Source organism: Mobula birostris, chromosome 5 (assembly GCF_030028105.1).
Source record: "Mobula birostris isolate sMobBir1 chromosome 5, sMobBir1.hap1, whole genome shotgun sequence".
Classification (NCBI taxonomy): Eukaryota; Metazoa; Chordata; class Chondrichthyes; order Myliobatiformes; family Myliobatidae; genus Mobula; species Mobula birostris.
Window position 1 is genome coordinate 16,943,650 of NC_092374.1, and position 19,114 is coordinate 16,962,763.

General features: G+C 39.1%; 1 protein-coding gene across 1 annotated transcript; it reads right to left on the reverse strand.

Annotated features, from left to right (window-relative positions):
• Positions 1 to 205: 205 nt before the first annotated feature.
• hand2 (heart and neural crest derivatives expressed 2) lies at positions 206 to 3,093 on the reverse strand. Its single transcript, XM_072257107.1, has 2 exons — positions 1,976 to 3,093; positions 206 to 969 (listed from the first exon to the last, which is right to left on the reverse strand). The coding sequence occupies exons 1-2, from the start codon at positions 2,510 to 2,512 to the stop codon at positions 871 to 873; spliced, it is 636 nt and encodes a 211-aa protein (XP_072113208.1). The 5' UTR covers positions 2,513 to 3,093; the 3' UTR covers positions 206 to 870.
• Between the last annotated feature and the right edge of the window lie 16,021 nt (positions 3,094 to 19,114).

The window sequence follows — 19,114 nt, forward strand, 5'->3', positions numbered from 1 at the left end:
AATATTGGACCTGATTTCCTTCATTAATAGGGCAAGCCACGTTTTCATCCGGGGCCAATATTACTGTTATTATTACCCTGCTCACTTTCTGTAATTAGTCAATAGATCGTACACAGCCTGAATTTAATCTAGTAGCGTCAATGGACGGTCGAAATGATGCAATATATAGGTGTATAGGTTTTATTAAAAAAGTGTTTTTTATTGACAATAATTACAACGTTTACATCTCCAATATTAATCTCCACTTTTTTTTGGACGGAAGTGCACATATCAAACAATTATTGGAAAATAACCGAACGAAATACTGCAAGACCACAACACAACAACATAATACTATATACGGCACACTAACATGACCAAATTGCACGTTGGTACACCTACTTTTCGTTCCAATACAACATTAGAAAAACAAACCTTGAATATTTATACCCCAAAAAGACCTGCCAGGTACTTTGAAAAATACACTGCACATACATAATTTTTTACCGAGAAATCTTGTGTGTGTGTGTGTGTGTGTGTGTGTGTGTGTGTGTGTGTGTGCGTATGTGAGTGTGTGTGCTATAAACGTTTAACACGTTAAAACAGGGTGGCGATGGGGAGGACCAACATTCACATCTACTATAAAACAATACAACCCCTTACCAACTCGGCCTTTCTCTTCCAATTGTGAAATGCTTTTCTTCCAACATTCCGCTCTCTCTCTCTCTCCCCCTCTCTCTCTCTGGGGTGGGGTAAATTGCACATATAAATAAAGTTGATTCTGAACATATATAGCTTCTGTCGACGTGCGAAAGTTTGCGTGACAAATACTCGGGGAAACAATTCTGGAAGTCTCTTCTACCCCCACCTTCTCAGGTCAGGTTCAAGCTCTCACTGTTTGAGTTCCAAAGCCCAGACGTGCTGTGGCCAACCAGTCCTTCCTTTTGTTTTCTTGTCGTTGCTGCTGACTGTATTCTTCAGAACTTCATTCTGCCAAATCCCAGCAAAGCAAAACGCAAGACGATTATTTATGATGCAGCTCTAGCCCGAGTTGTATTTTTGTTTCAAAAAGAAACGCGCATTACCCGCTCACAAAATATTCACGCACACAAGGGAAGTGGATGAATGGGGGTTGGTGGTGGTGGAAATTAAGACGTTTTAAGCAATTACGCTTTAGTTTCAGCTTGTATTGAATTCCCAGGAAACATGCTTTTCGAAAATGGAGTCTGCTGCCATGACTGAGCACCATATACTTCTGGTTTTCAGATAATATGTGTTTTTTGAATAAACACAACCACATTTAGCCTATGACCTGGTCGTTTCGCCAGATTTTCCCCCCAGTGTTAATAAGCTTTTTCCCCTGGAACCTCGTTAGTATCAGAAGGCAAAATGTTCTTTTCTCTCTAATGATTATGTTTGTTAGTAATCCAAAAAGACTGCTAAATAAAAATTTCATTGACTAGGTGACTATTCGAAGGTAAAAAAGAGTGCCAATTTCAAATAATCTGTCAATACACAAACTTCTTAAAACTCAGTTGGATGCTGTGCAGAAGTCGAGGGCCGTTGTTCAAAATCTGCAAACTCCCCAAATCTTGCGCTTTATTTACACATTGGTAAATGGGGAGAGGTGGTAGCGATGTAATATTACTCAGGCTTCGCAGGCCAACACAATGGAACTCGGGGTAGTGCATGCAGTTATTTCGCCTTAAAGCAAATTCCTGTTGCACTCTCGATTCTATCGCCACGACGCTGACGTGCGAGCAAACCGAACCACTCAAGTATCTTGTACCCTCGACATTTTATTTGAATTTTAATTGAACAAAATCGACTAAGTAATGATTCATGAACAAGACTGGGGGTTGATTCTACTAGTTGGGAAATTAAACATAAGCAAAAGTAGTTCCCCAGAAACAGCAATGCAGCCACTAAACTAGAAAAATGCGCTTTTAAAAATGCAAATGTAAAAGAAAAAGACAGCGATCTGAATTGTTCTTACCAACTCTCGCTTCCTCTTTTCCTCCTTAACATCCACCTTCTTGATTTCCGCTTTGAAGGCCTCCGTCTCTCCATTCTGGTCATCCTTCGCCAGAAGGTCCATGAGGTAGGCGATGTAGCTGGTGGCTAGACGCAAGGTTTTGATCTTGGATAGCTTGGTGTCCGCGGGCACGTTGGGGATGCACTCCCGTAGCTCGGCGAAGGCGCTGTTGATGCTCTGAGTCCTGCGCCTCTCCTTGCGGTTGGCCGTGCCCCTGCGTTTGGTCGGTCGGCCCCCCGCCGCCGCCGCCGCCACTGCCGACGAAACACCCCCGTACGACGTGTGATCGAGGCCCCCGCCGCCGTTCGCGTACTCGGGGCTGTAGTTGGGCGCCATCGTGTAGTCGGGGGGAGACATCTCGGCGTGACTGATGAGCCAACCGTGGAAGTAAGGGCTCTCTTCATGACAGCGGCTGGCGGCCGCCGCAGCTGCCGCCGCGGCGAACGGATAACCATCGTGTACCACAGGGTGATGAGGAAATCCTCCAACTAAACTCATCTTTCGGTTGTACGCCACCCTTCAGTTTCCTTCCTCTCCCTCTCTCCACAATTTATTGAATGAAGATTAAACGGCCGTTTAAAAGTATCAAAGGTGTGCAATATTTTGCAATGTCGCTACGGGTTTTTGTTTATTCGCCTCTTTTCGTTATTTGATGTTGAAGTAACAAACACGCTCTAATGAAGGATATTTTTAGTGTTTTTTTTAAATATCGCGGTGCTTTACTTACAATCAACTTCCTCCATTGTGCGGTCTCTCCGCGGACTTGATTCTTTGCCTTAAATAACTGTCACTTACAACAAAAAAAATCTTCTTTGAAGACAGTGTATTGGGCTCCACAATGCTTACAAGCAACATCAAAAAAGTACACAACACACGCATGCATGCATACAGCAATCTTCTTCAGACGAGCTGGGAAAAACTATGTACCGGTTTCTGTTTCTCTTTTCTCGCTCTCTCTCTAACGCACGAAAAAAAAACAAACTTTATCAGTAACGGTGCTCCAATATTTTTTGATCCAGTCACGACTAAGCAGGGCAGCAACAGAATTTTCCGAATTTGATCTCCATGTAAAGCTACATCTTTAGGGTAGCTTGGGTTAATATATGTCGTCAGAGCACCCAGGAGCCAATGAGAATGCAGAAGGGGCGGGCCTGCAAGAGCAGCACTAGAAGTTCTCCTGACTGTTTACTTTTCTAATTGTTCGAGGCTCACATTTGGATTGGCTTGAAATTTCTTTTACATCATGAAATTAACAATGTGCAAAAAAAATCTCGTAAACAGGTATTCTTCGCACACATCTTGAAAGATTGTTTCTGGAAAAGGTCGTTAAAAGATAACTGTAATTTCTATCCCCTCCCCCAACAAGAGTCCGGCGACAGCAGTCTAACTATTGCTTGAAGACTAACACAAAATCTGTAAGCATATTAATGTGTAAATATGTATATGAGATGTTGGGCGAACAGCTTTATTTTTCAATCTTGTTCTCGCCTTCCCTTTAATAAAATTCAATCGGTCGATCAAGCATTGAAGTAACTTACCATGGTCTTGCCCTGTGCTTTCCTTTTAACTGTTTGATATATCGCGTGTTGCAAATGGATTTTTTTTTGCTGATCGTTTTAGCGCTACGATGTCAGATCAAATTCAGCACAGTCCGATTTAAAATCTATCTGATCCGATTTAAAATCTATGATTAAAGTTGACATGGTATCTTATAAAACTAACTTTAACTTAAGGTAAAATCTTATTCAGTTTCTTAGGAAAGTAAGCTATAAATATTATGAGTACGTTTATATATAGAGGAAATATGTAATATTTTACTAGGTAACACATGAAATCAGTAAGTATAGCTCTATAGTTACAATACTTTGCAACCAGCATTTTCTCTGGTAGTTTGAAATCAAGCCCATTAAATTGGGCCAACATATGAATCTTAATTATTTTATTAAACATTAAAGTTAATTTATTTTGAATATAAAATAACTGATATAGAATGTGTAAAATTGTAAGAGAATATATGTTTAATTTTTCTTCCATGTTTTCAGGCGGGTCCAGCCTAAAGCAGCAAAACAAGACAGAAAACATACTGAAAAAGGAAGCTGTATGAAGTTGAGATGGAATGGCTTTTTGTTTGATGTCTATCCATTATAATTCACGATTGTTAATTACTGTAGATATAAATACAGCTTTCGCTTTGGACAAGAATGGCCGTATTTTGGAAAAAAGATGGCTGTATTTTAGGGGAAAAACAGGCAGGATTTGAAAAATAACCAGTGAAATTGGTTATAGCGGATATGAAAGTACTGCAATACAGATGGACATGCAATAATAATTTCTGGCTTGTCCAACCTCTGAGAAAAGGCCAATTCAATTCAAAAACGTTTGTTATACTTGTACGGATGTAGAAGACTTACACCGTCAAAATTAATCTCCTTGTATCATAAAAACCGCCCTTATCCCAATAAAGCCATTCAATAGTTTTGTCTTTTGAAACAGACACTTTTTTTACTAAGCGAATACAATCCATAAGTACTCTTAAAAAGTGAATATATTGAGTGCCACCAACGTATATTTCTAGCACTGAAACTGGTTTGCCACAATACATAGTATTTGAAAGTCTCAAACACTGTTGTTAAGAATGCAATTTGTTTTATATTGCAATGTTAATGTATATTAACTTATTCAGTCGGTAAAAATGTTGTTCTTCATTTACTTCATTTTGCTATCTAGAGTAGAACACGGGAAGATATACATTTTCCCAATTTCCAAGTAAGAATGAGCCCAATTGTAGAAGTGAGTTTCAGCGATGCAGAGGCATCTACTTTTAAAGAAGCGTTGCATTTTAAAGAGAGACGAAACAATTGTATACTAACCTGATCATTAAATGTTTGGATTTGAAATAAAAATCAGTAAGTTTAGTTTTGTGGTCAGTGAGCTGCTCATGATTCAGGATTTTATTTTTGGAGTTGTATTTACACGGGCATCTAGACGGCGCGTGCGACAATATGCAACAGAACACTGAGTCTACTACTGCGAAGAGAACCGGCAACATTAGCTAATCGCCTAAACAACACACACCCTGAGCTGTGGTCTTGCAGGCACAAAGAGAGATACTGCCACTCCTTCTTATGAGTCAGAATCAAAAATGTACTAAAAATGTCTGGGAGTGAGTAGATGAGCTTTTTTTCCCCTGCAATTGAAAATTCAACACTACTTCCAAGTACGAAGGCGTGAAATTCAAGAAATAATCCGAATATGGATCAGGATGAATATAGCGACTGCAGTTGAGTTCAAGTGAAGACATAAACCGTGAGTCCACGTGTATAACTGAGCTCTACCAACGAGCACAATGTAAATGTTTATTATTTTTCAATGTTCATGGTCCACGTAATATTAACATAATTAGAACTAAGGCCGGGCTATAACGAACTCAAAGCGACTACACATTGAGGGAGAAATCTAGGGTGCCTATGGATGTGTGGAAACTGGCAGAGAACCCACGCCTTTCTCCGGCTGCTACCCCGAGCACACAACCTTGTGCAAAGAAAATGTGGGAGCCTTGCTCAAAACAAGGCTACGCAATAGTCATTTTTACCTCACTTTAGTTCATCAATTGAAATGAAATCTGTAAATGTGCAATTATAAAAAAAGATCAAATTAAAGTACTCTCTCCAGTCAAATTAAATCAATTATGTACAGTACATATATATGAGTATGCATACACACACACACACACACACACACACACACACATATATATATATACACACTCATGCATAATTGACTATATACCTATAATTACAATCTATATCTGTAGGTGTTTAGCAAGGATGAATAAGTCAATTTGATTATTTCTTAGGGGACTGGATAATAGAAAGTGTGGACCCAATGGGTTAATGTCATAAACAGAATTCGCTGACTTTCAAATTTAAGTTTCAGAATTTCGTCCCTTTTCCGAAATAGAGGGAATTTCTGTGTACATTTCAGTGGAAAGGTATGGCGAATTATTATTTCCTCACACTCTGAACTAATATCAGATTTTGCACGTTGATATACACAGTTACGTTTCACATCCACACCTACTTTTACAGAGTTAATAGGCGAGGAAGGCAGACCTACGAAGATCTATGTACCAAATCTCTCCAGTAAGTAAGAATAGCCTAGATGGAGGGAGGAACACTCAACCCAGATTCTGTATCTTGCCGTACTGAACTCCCCAAACCCAGTGTATTTCTAATAAACACGATATATTGTATTGCTATATTGATTCTAAAAATAAGCGTCAATGAACAGCCAGAGAACAAACGTCGACTAACTTACCCCGAGCAGAGATAGCCCACCTCCAAACTTACCTAAATATCAAAAGTATAGGTCCCTTTAAGAGATAACAGGTATGTGCATGTGTCAAGAGAGTGAATTATTAAGCTGCGCTGCCATCTTTTCTCATAGGGTGGCGCAGTTTAGTACCAACAGATTAAGTGGAAAATATAGACAGGGTACCTTAATAACTGCGCAGTAATACCGTCTTTTCTCTATTCTCTCTTCTTCTAACTTATCGATGACATATTAGACTTCAACTTGGATCAATATTGCGTGTGGGGATCTTATATTGCTGCTTGCTTTAACTTCGGTACCTGATGAGCGACCTTTTGGTGCAAGCAACTCTAAATGCCGAACTCATTTATCCCTGATCAATATCAACATTCAATTTTTAAAAAAAAAATTGATAAGTTGGCCTCCAAATTGGGACGCGAACGAAAAAAAAGATGTGCGGGGTTTATGCAAACGCGGTTTGTTCAACTACCGTGAAAGATATTCACAGCATTTTCGGAGCTCATATGTATTGAGGTAGGCTGAATTGCAGATTGGTAAAATGTTGATGAGGAATATTAAAAAAAACACATCTTTCCTAATAACATAAATTATCCTTCTGTGCAAGCACACGACCAAGGATTTGCAAGTTGTGCCATCGTTAGCAATTGGTTTGTTCTTCTGAACGAACCTCACAGCTTTACCTTTTTCCTGTTTAAGACTAAAACATAACTATTCCGCAAATAAATGCACGGATGTATCTATGGACTCGTGATATATATTTTATTTATCATATATTTATATTTATTTTTATGTATCGGCGTTTTCTTCACCAAACATTACGAGCAGATGTATATTCAGTGGAACTACGTTAATATCAGTAGAATTTTACTGACCTGTGGCACATCTCGACCAGTTGTGAATACATCTCTCAATATAACCCGACTGGAGTTATCTGAATGCGTGAATGAATACAAGAAAATATTAATAACACTACATTTAATGGTTTATTTATATAATGCTGTGTGCACACTATCGGTGTAAGTACATGAAAGTCCATTAATAGTGGGTGGCAGGAATGCGCTGCCTGCGTTGGTGGTAGAGGCAGATACATTAAGGATTTTTAAGAGACGTTACATGAATGTGAGGAAAATGGAAGGATATGGACATTGTGTAGGCAGAAAGGATTAGTTTAGTTGGCCATCTGATCACTAATTTAATTGGTTCGGCACAACATTGTGGACTGAAAGGTGTGTTCCTATGCTGTATTGTTCTATGTTCTATGTTCTAATAGACAATACCTGAGCCTGTCTAAATAGTACCTCGTAGCGAGCTAATTCATAAGTGCACACTTAAATCAAAACTAATGCGTGCAATAAAGTAAGCACTATGAAGAGGCCTGCGACGTAGACCCGATGTGCGTCAAGATTGCACTACAGGGCAATACTCTGAACAATTCTAACCGAGAAACTGACAAAATAGAATTTCGTTCATTGCAATAATCCCTAGATCACTATGTTGGTGAAATACCTTTCAGTTCACGAGTTTCCTTGAGAGCTGAGAAATTGGTTAATGGAGCAGATGCCTATCCCATTGCTGCCAAACTTTACATATAATAATATACACATTCGAGATGAAACGAAATGCAGCCTAACAGAAAATTCTTGACTGTTTTTGTTTTAAAACTCTGCTGATTGGCTTCATGCAATTAAAAAAAATAGTTTGTAATTAAATAATCTGTTCCTTCATTTGTATACCCTGTGCTATGTTCGGCACCCAGTTGTCGATTCGGTACTATTTTGATTTGGAATTATACTTATGGCATTAAGTATTATCCTCACTTCCCGCCCCCTCCCGCTAATGCAGTAGTTACCCTGAGTGAGGTCGGTCTCACCCCCCTCCTTCACCTCTCTGCACTCCCACCCCCTCGCAGACTCTCCGGACAGGCTAAGGCTCCAGGTAATTGCATGTAATCAACTCCAAGGGTCACTCGGCCATTCTCTCATTACACTCTCTTCCAGCGCTCTCTGATGTTCTTTCAAACTTTATTTTAAACAAACAGAGAAAACCAAGATATGGCTGGCTTATTGAAAAAAAGAGAAAAGTTGCAATTTTTTCAACATGTAAGTTCAACCATCGATTTGGTAGCAGCACTCATTTTTCAGTCCAATGCACTAAATGACCGAGTCTGCAGATACAGCATGGAAACAAACATTATAGATATTTACAAATGAAATTACTAACCGAAATGACTCACTGAAATCAAGGGCGATTTCTTTAAACTAATGATATTTGTATGAGCTTCTGAAATACTCCAGTGGTGGTTAATTCTGAAAGAAGAATTTGTAAAGAGTGAAGTATCTTATTCAAACCGACGACTGATTGAGATTTCACCTAATCGTTGGTACCCTCGTTTCTGTGTGGACATGATTCGTCTGTTACCCTCCTGTGATAGCGACAAAACTCTATTTTTATTTTAAAGAATACACATTTGAATTTGCTGAATGTTTAGCACAGGATCAGGTTTCCAATACATCATCAAAATTCGATAGGAACACTGCTTGATAACTACACATCATGAACTGATGGGGATATAGTAATTGACTGAAGGAGGAAACTGAAAGGGTTTGCAATAAAACAAATTTAAATATTGTTATCTTTGGAGGAACGAGGAAACTGACATTTAAAATGAATATTTGTGTATTTATTTAAAGCATATCATGTTTTGAAAGATTGTTAAATGAAGAATGGTACAAACACCTAAATAGACACAAGAAGTTTTTAACTCGTCACCGAAATCGACAATATTACATATAGATTTTACTTGTTAGTGAACATTGGTTAGCAAGCAGGAATATTTTGCAGAGGGAACCCATGCTTTAAGATTAATGCTAAGACTCAAGGATCACCGAGTGAAAGTGCGGGCGACTCGGGAAAGCTGTGTAAAGCCGCAATAATGCATCGCCGCATCCGTTCTAACCCACCAGAAGCTGCCGACACAAAATAGAAACGATAATTGTGAAACTTCTGTTCATTGCTTTCACCGATCAACACCCCGGAGCCTGTCAAGAAGCATTTTTTTTGGGGCAAATGTTGGTGGCAGTCTAAGCATCGTAAGAGAGAAAGATACTCTGTATATTGAGACCATACACACACACACACACACACACACACACACACACAGATAGATAACTATATATAGTATATTTGCAGATATATAGATATATATCAATAATCTATATGCATCTATACAGAATATATATTACATACTGTTATATAATATATCATATTGTATATATATATACTATATACTTTATTTTTATAGGCTCTTTAGGGATTGAAAGAGATAGATATACTGTTTATTGAGAGAGAGAGAGAGAGAGAGAGAGAGAGGGAGAAATGCTTAACTGATCGTTTCCTAGTTAGCAATCATATTTGTGTGAAATTAGGAATATAAATTCGTGAAATAAGTTTAAAACTTTCTACTTTAAGGTCCGACCAATAAATGGTTTAGAGAATAAAATTTTAATGACTGCTGCCATGCGCTCATGTAGGCGTTGAACAGACAGGCAGTTTATATATAAATTTAAAGAGCACAGAACTGCGAACTTGTCAGAATAATTCTGCTCCTGTTGTCTATCATAAATCGGCAAAAAGGTGTTTAGGAATTTTATTTTAAAAGGTTGAAGCTGTCTTGTTGTGGGAGAGCTTCATTACCACGACAACCTGGGTTTACTTTTTCTCTCTCTCTCTTTCTCCCGCAGTTAGTCCAGATTTAATGAAAACTTCACAATGCAGATTAGCGGAGGCTCCGCCCCAATGCCCTTCATGGCTTCCAGTAGGAACCTGACACAAAAACCGACTGCAGTTATTTTAAAAATTAAATCTGTTAAAACCCCATAACGTTTCAGCAATCATCTTGACTTTCTTGAGCATCGATCGTAAACTAAACTCTTCTGGTTGAAACCTAGCTAGTATATCTCATAGTTTGACAGTGGTATGTTTTGGTAATGGTGACTAAAGATCTGTGTGTGTTGCTAAAGATTCAGCAGTCGTTTGTAATCGATGGTGCAGGGGTGATTGAAGGGTGCAATTCTACTCAGTGAATAAAACTCCGGAACGCAAATGTCAAGTAACACCGATACTGCAGAAGCCAAACGCTGCATGCTTTGCAGATTACCTATTCATCTCAATGTTTATAATGCCTTGGACGGAGACCGGGTGACGCAGGATGTATTGTGATGATTATTCGTTATTAATATCATCAGAGTCAGAGGGACTGCTAAACGCTTGCTGAACTGGTTACTGAAGTAAATATCAGCCTGAATCAAAAGGGAAAAATAGTATTTGCACAGTTTGTATTATTTTGCACATTGGTTGTTTGTCAGTCTTTGTCTGTAGTTTTTCATTGATTCTATTGGATTTCCTGTTCTATTGTAAATACTGAAAGAAAATGCATCCCATGGTAGAATATAGTGACAAATACCTACTTAGATAATAAATTCACTTTGAACTTGAACGTTAGGTAACTCCTTTGGAAAATAGAGCAGAACTAACATTCTAAATTAATGATAGATGCTTTTGTAGGATATGTTTAACACTGGCTTTTCTAAACCCTGTGTTAGTATTGGTATAATTTTATGCTATCCAATGTTGAAAGGCTTTGATAGGGTGGATGTTGTGAGGATGCTTCCTATGGTGGGAGAGTCTAGGATCATAGGACACAGCCTCAGAACAGAGGGGTGTCCATTTTATAATGAAGATGAGAAGAATTTCTTTAGCCAGAGAGTGGTGAATCTGTGAAATTTGTTGTCACAGGTGGTCGTAGGTATATTTAAGGCAGAGGTTGATAGATGCTTGATTGGTTAGGGGATGAAGGGATATGGGAAGAAGGCAGGAGATTGGGGCTGAGGGGGGAAATGGATCAGCCATGCTGAAATGGTGGAGTAGACTCAATGGGCCAAATGGCCTAATTCTGCTCCTATATCTTATCATCTTATGCTAAACACAGGCACAATTTTTGGAATAAATTGTTCATTAATTTAACCATTCTCGCTACTGACTACAGAGTCCACAGGAGAGCTGTTCAGCTCCTCTTCTAACCTGGATGGCCCTGAATCTTCCAGTACCAGTCCCCTACTTTTATAGCTTCTTTTTCATTATCCACAAGTTCAACCTATTTTCTGGCAACTGAATTTTAGCTTTAAAAAATTCAGTGGTGAGAATGTAATTGCAAATATCCCTGGATATGCATCATGGACATTAAGCTTGATGTTCATAAAAATAGCAGTACGGCGTCTGTCTTTGCCTTAAATGATGTTTCCTATCATGGGGGAGTCTAGGAACAGAGGGCACCACCTCAGAATAGAAGGATATCCTTTTAGAATGGAGATGAGGAGGAATTTCTTTAGCTAGACGATGGTTAATCTGTGGAATTTATTTCCACAGACGGCTGTGGAGCCTAACTCATTGCGTATTTTTAAGGCAGAGTTTGACAGGTTCCTGATTAGTAAGGGTGTCAAATGTTATGGGGAAAAGGCAGGAGAATGGGATTGAGAAGGATAGTAAATTAGCCATGATGAAATTGTGGAGAAGACTCAATGGGCCAAATGGCCTAATTCTGGTCCTATACCTTATGGTTATATGACCTTAATAATGAAGGGCTTGGGATGAAATCCCAGGTAACAGTGACTGCACCGTGGTTCTTAGGTCATGGGTAACTGGGAATCCAGCAGCACAATCCTAGTTACTTCTGTGCTACATTTAACATTAAGTGGTTGCTCTCTCCTTTAAATTTCCAGATGCTGAATGATTCTTGGCTGCAGCTCTACCATGAATGAAGTAGCATTCGACATCAAAGTCTGTAGGGATGATGAATGGTCTTGGCCTGAAATATCACCTGTTCATTTCCCTCCATAGACACTGCCTGCCCAGCTGAGTTCCTCCTGCATTTTGCATGTGCTGATCAAGATTTCCAGCATCTGCAGAATCTTTCATGTCTCTGCTGGGATGTATAGTTTACGATCTGCTGGGATGTGAAGTTTGCAAGAACAGTTGCTTATTGGCTCACTCAAGACTTTAGGGCAGAGAGAAGTGACATTCAGTCCAGTTCATGCTCCCTGGAAAATTATCTCTATTTACCGGATCACTATTAGCTTCGTCTCTCTTTGCTGTCATCAGAGGTGTCTTTATTTTATGTGACTACTTCTTGAACTACTCTGCAGAATAAAGAGGTTTGCATGTATTCTTAGCTGAAATTTGTTCGTGACTATCTCATTCTTATGGTCTCATACACGGGAAGATTTTCTGTATGTTTATCCGTCTTTCATCACTTTAAGGATATTGGCATGGTTCCCCTTGGCTTTCCCCTACAGAGCGTGGTTATTCGGTCCAACCGGTCTATGCTGAACAAGATGCCCATCTAAGTTACTTCCATTTTCTGAGTTTGGCACATATTTCTCTAAACCTTCCCTATCCAAATATTTTCCCAATTACCTTTTAAATGTTGTTAATGTACCTGCCTCAACTACTTCCTCTGGCAGTGATTATCTGGATCAAAGAGGCACAGTTTATCCAATGTATCCCATTAGTTATAATCCTTCTGCTTTGATATTATTATTGTGGGAGATTTAAAGAGTAATGGAATGAAAGTCTCACATTATCTACCTTTATAAATTCAACATGTATTATAGTGCTTAATAGCCAATGAAAGACTTTTGATGTTATCTACTATTGCAAAGAAGATGAAGTGATTTTTTTTAAAAGAAAACATTTGGAGAATGAGGATCTTTGTTCTTGTACATCACTAATTACCCTAATTGCCTCCTCAAACTGAAAATGTTTTAAGGCATTTGAAAGTTAAGAATGAAGAAGAATTAATTGGACTCTATGGTCTTCTCCAATACAAAGCAGTGCTGGGAACAGTCAAATATTAAAACAAAAAAATCATGCCATCTTCTCCCAGACAGTTAATCTGATCAATCATTCTAGTTATTCTCCCTATTCCCATCGATCTACTGTCTCAGACCCTGCACTGCACTGTAAACACTTTAAATCACATTTTATAAAGCTGTTTACACTGTAAATACATACTGGTATTTACACTTAGTGACCACTTTATTACATACACATGTGCACCTGCTTGCTAATGCAAATATCTAATCAGCTAATCATGTAACACCAACTCAAGGCATAAAAGCATGCAAACATGGTCAAGAGGTTCAGTTATTGTTCAGACCAAACATCAGAATGGGGAGAAACGTGATCTAAGTGACTTTGACTGTGGAATGTTTGTTGGTTTGAGACGGGGTGGTTTGAGTATCTCAGAAACTGCTGATATTCTGGGATTTTCATATGCAACTATCTCTACAGTTTATAGGGAATAATGCAAAAAACAAAAAGAAAGCATTGAGTGAGCGACAGTTTTGCGGGTGAAAATGCCTTCTTAATGAGAGAGGTCAGAGGAGAATGACCAGACTGGTTCAAGCTGACAAGAAGGCGACAGTAACTCAAATAACCACATGTGACAACGGTGATATGCAGAACAACATCTCTGAATGCACAGCAGATTGAACATTAGAGTGGATGAGCAATAGCAGCAGAAGACTATGAACATACACTCAGTGGCCACTTTATTAATTATAGGAAGTGCCTAATCAGGTGGCCACTGAGTGTATGCATTTATGCACATTTTATTCCATATTCGTACTTTAGCTTCCATCTTATTTTTATATGTTTTTGTTCTTTATAATTGTTGCATGTTGTGCCAACACACCACAGCAATTTCGTAATACATGTAAGTGCATATGGAGAATAAAGATGACCCTTGATCCATGAGTTGATTGTTGATATTTCCCATTCCTAGTTTTCTTTGGGTTTAAAAAAAGAGGTTTGCATTAGTTAAACACCAGTCACATCATTAGGATTCCTCAAAATCCTTTTACAGCCAGTTAAGTACTTCTGAAATATTGAGACTGTATATATGAAGGGCAGTTATATGTCTCCTTGAGTTGTTGCAGTGTATACAATGAGATGTTTCCACAGTTCTGTTAGTTGCTCCAGGACTTTGACCCAACATCAATGATTGAACATGCCAGTCCTTATAAGTTGCTATCATATGTAACCTTGTCCAGAAATATCTATTTGCTATTGGATAAGTACTTAAAATACAGTTAGGACATTTCTATGTGCACTTTTATGACTCAGACATTACTAATGAAGATAGATTGGATTTGTTGTTGCTATAGCAGGGTTAAATCACTTATTAAAATAGGCAGCAGGAATATCTTATAAATTCAGTAACATCAATGGACATCACGAAGAATACCTTTTGGTTTAAATAACATAAAAGGAGCCATGTGCTGTAATGAGAGATGATAGCAGCATAATCCTAAATGGCTTCCACAATCGCTCAATATTTTACTACAGTGAGGTTTTTACAGTACAAATTATATGGATAGATTTTTGCTGCCATTCTTATACATAAAAGTATTTCTGGAAACTTCCCTGATTGCTCCATGGAAGAAATAATATGTAAATTTGCTAATATATTCATCTGAATCCTTTGTTGAATGTTTTAACAAACATGACAAACCAATATTGAAGGTAATGGTTCAATGCTTCAAATTAATATCAGAGAATGTATACAATAAACAACCTGAAATTCTTACTGTTTGTAGACATGCATGAAACTGAAAAAAAGTTCTCAAAGAATGAATGGCAGAAACATCAGAACCTCAAACCCCCTCCTCCCCCATTCGCAAGCAGCAACAAATGCATTGACATTCCCCCTCCTCTTCCCCCCACTTGCTTCATATATATAGATAGACAGAGAGAGAGAGAGAGAAAGAGAGAGATAGAGATAGAGAGAGAGAGAGATAGAGAGAGAGAGACAGAGAGAAAGATAGAGAGAGATAGAGAGATAGATAGAGAGACAGAGAGAGATAGAGAGATAGGGAGAGATAGAGAGATAGAGATAGAGATAGAGAGAGAGATAGAGAGAGATAGAGATAGAGAGAGAGATAGAGGGAGAATGAATGAGAATTATGCTGGTACAAACAAGAAGACAAAGGACAAGGGAGTGATATAATTGGATAAGGTGCAGAGGAAATTCTTCAGGACGTTGTCAGTGCTGCAATATTTCAGTTACAAAGAGAGGCTAGATGACCTGCTTTGTTTCCATTGGAGCTGGCTACATATGGGAGTCTGACATGAGTTGGGAGCCTGGATGCCAACATATTCAGTCTCACCATTGAACTCAGTTATGCAACAGTGATATACCAGGACAGTGTTTAGATGCACTTTGTATCTGCCATCAGGCATTACACTGAGTGAAGGCTGACACACACATGACAACCCCTTTCATTTGGACATGACACTGACCTTGCAGAAAAAAGTAAATACAATTGAACCTCAGTCGTTGGTACTGTAAGGCGTTGTGCTAACCACTACACTACCGTGCCACCACAGAGACTGTAGGACAGTCAAAGGTTAAGGGAGCAGGCAGATAGGCTAAGCTGAGACTGAGATTAGATCAACTATGATATTATTGCAAGGCAAGGCAGGTTTGAGGGCTTGCCTGGCTAGCTGGCAAGACCACACTTGAGTGTTTTTATGTGCAGTTGTGGTTGTTCAGCTGCAGGAAAGATGTCATCTGGAAGGATTCACAAGAATGTGACCTGGAGTGGTGGGGTTGAGTCATAAGAAGAGGCTGAGTAGGCCAAGGCTATTTTCCCTGTACTGTGGGAGGATGAGGAATGACATTATAGATGTTTATAAAAACACAAGGGGTGCAGATGAGGTGAATGTGCACAGTCTTTTTCCCAGGGCAGGGAAGCCTGAACCTTAAGGTCACTGGCTTCAGGTGAGAGTTGAAATATTCCATACTGTTGTACTGAGGGATGGCTATGTATTGTGGAGTTGCATGAAGTCTGAGATGGGAGACTCTGGGTTTCTGCTGGAATACAGGCTTCTGGACTTTAGAGGAAGCATTGAATGTTCAAAGTTCAAAGTAAATTTATTATCAAAGTACATATATGTCACCATATACAACACTGAAACGCATTTTCTTGTGGGCATAAACAGTAAATCCAAGAAACACTATAGAATTAATGAAAGGGTACACCCCCAACAGAATGGACAAACAACCAGTGTGCAAAAGACAACAAACTACGCAAATACAAAAGAGAAAAACAATATTAATAAATAAATATCAAGAAAATGAGATGAAGAGTCCTTGAAAGTGAGTCCATAGTTTATGGGAACAGTTTAGCGATGGAGCAAATGAAGTTGGGTGAAGTTATCCTCTCTGGTTCAAGACCTGTTCTAGAACCTGGTGGTGTGTGTCCTGAGGCTCCTGTACCTTCTTTCTGATGGTAGCAGCAAGAAGAGAGCATGGCCTGGATGGTGAGTTCCTTGATGATGGATGCTGCTTTCCTGTGACAACGCTTTGAGTTGGTATGCTCAATGGTGGGGAGGGCTTTACCTGTGACAGACTGGGGCATATCCACTCCGTTTTGTACTAAACTGGAGATTATGGGGGGAGCACTCTGATAGTACCCTACTGGGGAACACAAAAACATCGTTTTCCAGCAGCAGTTCTAAGAAGGTGATAGAAGAGAGTGCAGATGCTGGGATCTGGAGCAAACAATCATACATAAGGATGATTTGTCACATGTACTTCAACACATACAGTGCAATGTGTCAAATTAAATCTGCATAGCATCCCAACAATTTAACCATATGTGGGAGTGGGAGTAAACAGGAGCACCCGGAGGAAACCCATGTGGTCACAGGAAGAATGATGGGAATTGAACCCCAACTACTGATCGCTGATGATGTAGAGTGATGAGTTAACCGCTATGATACCGTACCACCCAATTGTCTACTTTGTCCTAATTTGATCATTTTTTTGTCCATTTGTTTTGCATTCAGGAGTACTTCCCTTAATAATTTTCCTCAACCAATCATTACATGCCTGCCTCAAGGCTTTAAGTATTCTGCATCTTCAAGTTAATGGACTGTAAATCATAGGTCACGGCTGTGTAATTTCCTGAAATTCCCTCCCAACCTAAGACAGGAGGACAGATGTAGAAAGATCAGTGTACTATCAGTGAGCCTGCTGACAGATACAATATTTAACAAACATAAATTTCCATAACCAGAAAAAAGGATTCTATAATATTCTCAAAAAAAGCATTATTTATTGCTGAGGGAAAAAAATCGATGTTTAACTTCCAGAGGAACTGTCTCTGTAAAAAATGGCACTGTTTTCCAATCATAGGCAGAATCGCTGTAATTTTTACCATCTCCTTTAGGTGTTAGTTTTTCTTGGTGATTTAAAATTGAAGAACATAAATTGTGATACAGCTTAAGTCACCTGTTTGAAATAAAGTTGTTCAGTCACTTGTTCTTTTGACTATAAGGCCCTGAGACACAGGAGCAGAATTAGGCCTTTCAGACAATTAAGCCTGCTCCACCATTGTATCATGGCTGATTTATTATTTCTTTCAACCCCATTCTCCTGCCTTCTCCCCGTAACCTTTGATGGCCTTACTGATCAATAACTTATCAACATTTGCTTCAAATATACCCAAGAGTTTAGCCTCCACAGCAATCTGTGGCAATGAGTTTTACAAATTCACCATCCTCAGGCTAAAGAAATTCCTCCTTATCTCAGTTATAAAAGGATGTCCTTCTATTCTGATGCTGTGCCCTTCACATGCTGGTAGAGAGAGTTTTATTTGTTTTTTTTTAGCGCTGGAAATGGTTACATCCCGACACGTGGACAGAAGCAAGGTTGCATTGTGTATTCCAGGGACCAGTTAATGCCGGCCAGTTTAGCGAGCAGAGCGGCGGACACCCCTGCTGAAATCCGGAGGAAAACACACAGAGAATGCAGAGGGGGATCACAAGGTCGAGGAAAGAGGACCGGGTCGAGACAACAGAGACTTATGGAGAAGAGGAGTTTGGTGGGTAATACCGTTCGGGCTGACTGGAAGTGCACTGAGAGCGGTAAGTGTAAAGGAGTTGGGTGCTTACTGATCTGGTTAACAACAGATGGTGCAATCCAGGTCATATTACGATTGAGGAACGTGTTTGTAGACCGGATATTGAACTTTTTACTGTTGGACTTCGGCCACATTCCACCGTGATACAACACTTGGCGGCACGGGATGTCGTTCCTGCCTGTGGCCATCGAACGTGCAGCTCCTCCCATGGAGGGTCAGACACCCTGAGCCAATAGACTGGTCCTGGACTTATTTTCCATCTGGCATAGTTTTGCATTTTGTGGTTTGATTGTTTGTGGTTTTTGTATTGCTATATTTACGCTCTATTCTTGGTTGGTGCAGCTGTAACGAAACCAAATTTCCCTCGGGATTAATAAAGTATATCTATCTATCTATCAGTTCTATACTCCGTACTACAGGAAACATCCTCTCTACATCCACTGTATCTACTCTTCCCATCCACACTTTTGAAAGCTTTTGTGAATGTGGAATCAATAATCTATAAATATCTCTATAAGTCCCTACATTCTAATATGTGTGTTGGGTTGGATTCTGCAGACTTCACTGAATTGAATTGTATTAACTTTATTACTTACATCCTTCATATACACGAGGAGTAAAAATCTTTATGTTACGTTCCCATCTATAGTTTGAATGAATGCTTATGTTTAGGTTTTAGGTTTTTGTTGGGTTGGTCTGTGACATGTCATCCTGGCTCATTACCTTATCCAGGTGACACGTAGTTACTTACATGAGAAACACTTGTTTGAGACTGTCATATCAT

What these genes read in the sequence shown, in the direction of transcription:
- hand2 (XM_072257107.1), bottom strand. Translation starts at nt 2,512, where the DNA reads ATGAGTTTAGTTGGAGGATTTCCTCATCACCCTGTGGTACACGATGGT. An exon ending in AAAAGAGGAAGCGAGAGTTG is followed by an intron (nt 970 to 1,975) that starts GTAAGAACAATT and finishes GGGATTTGGCAG; the next exon opens with AATGAAGTTCTGAAGAATAC.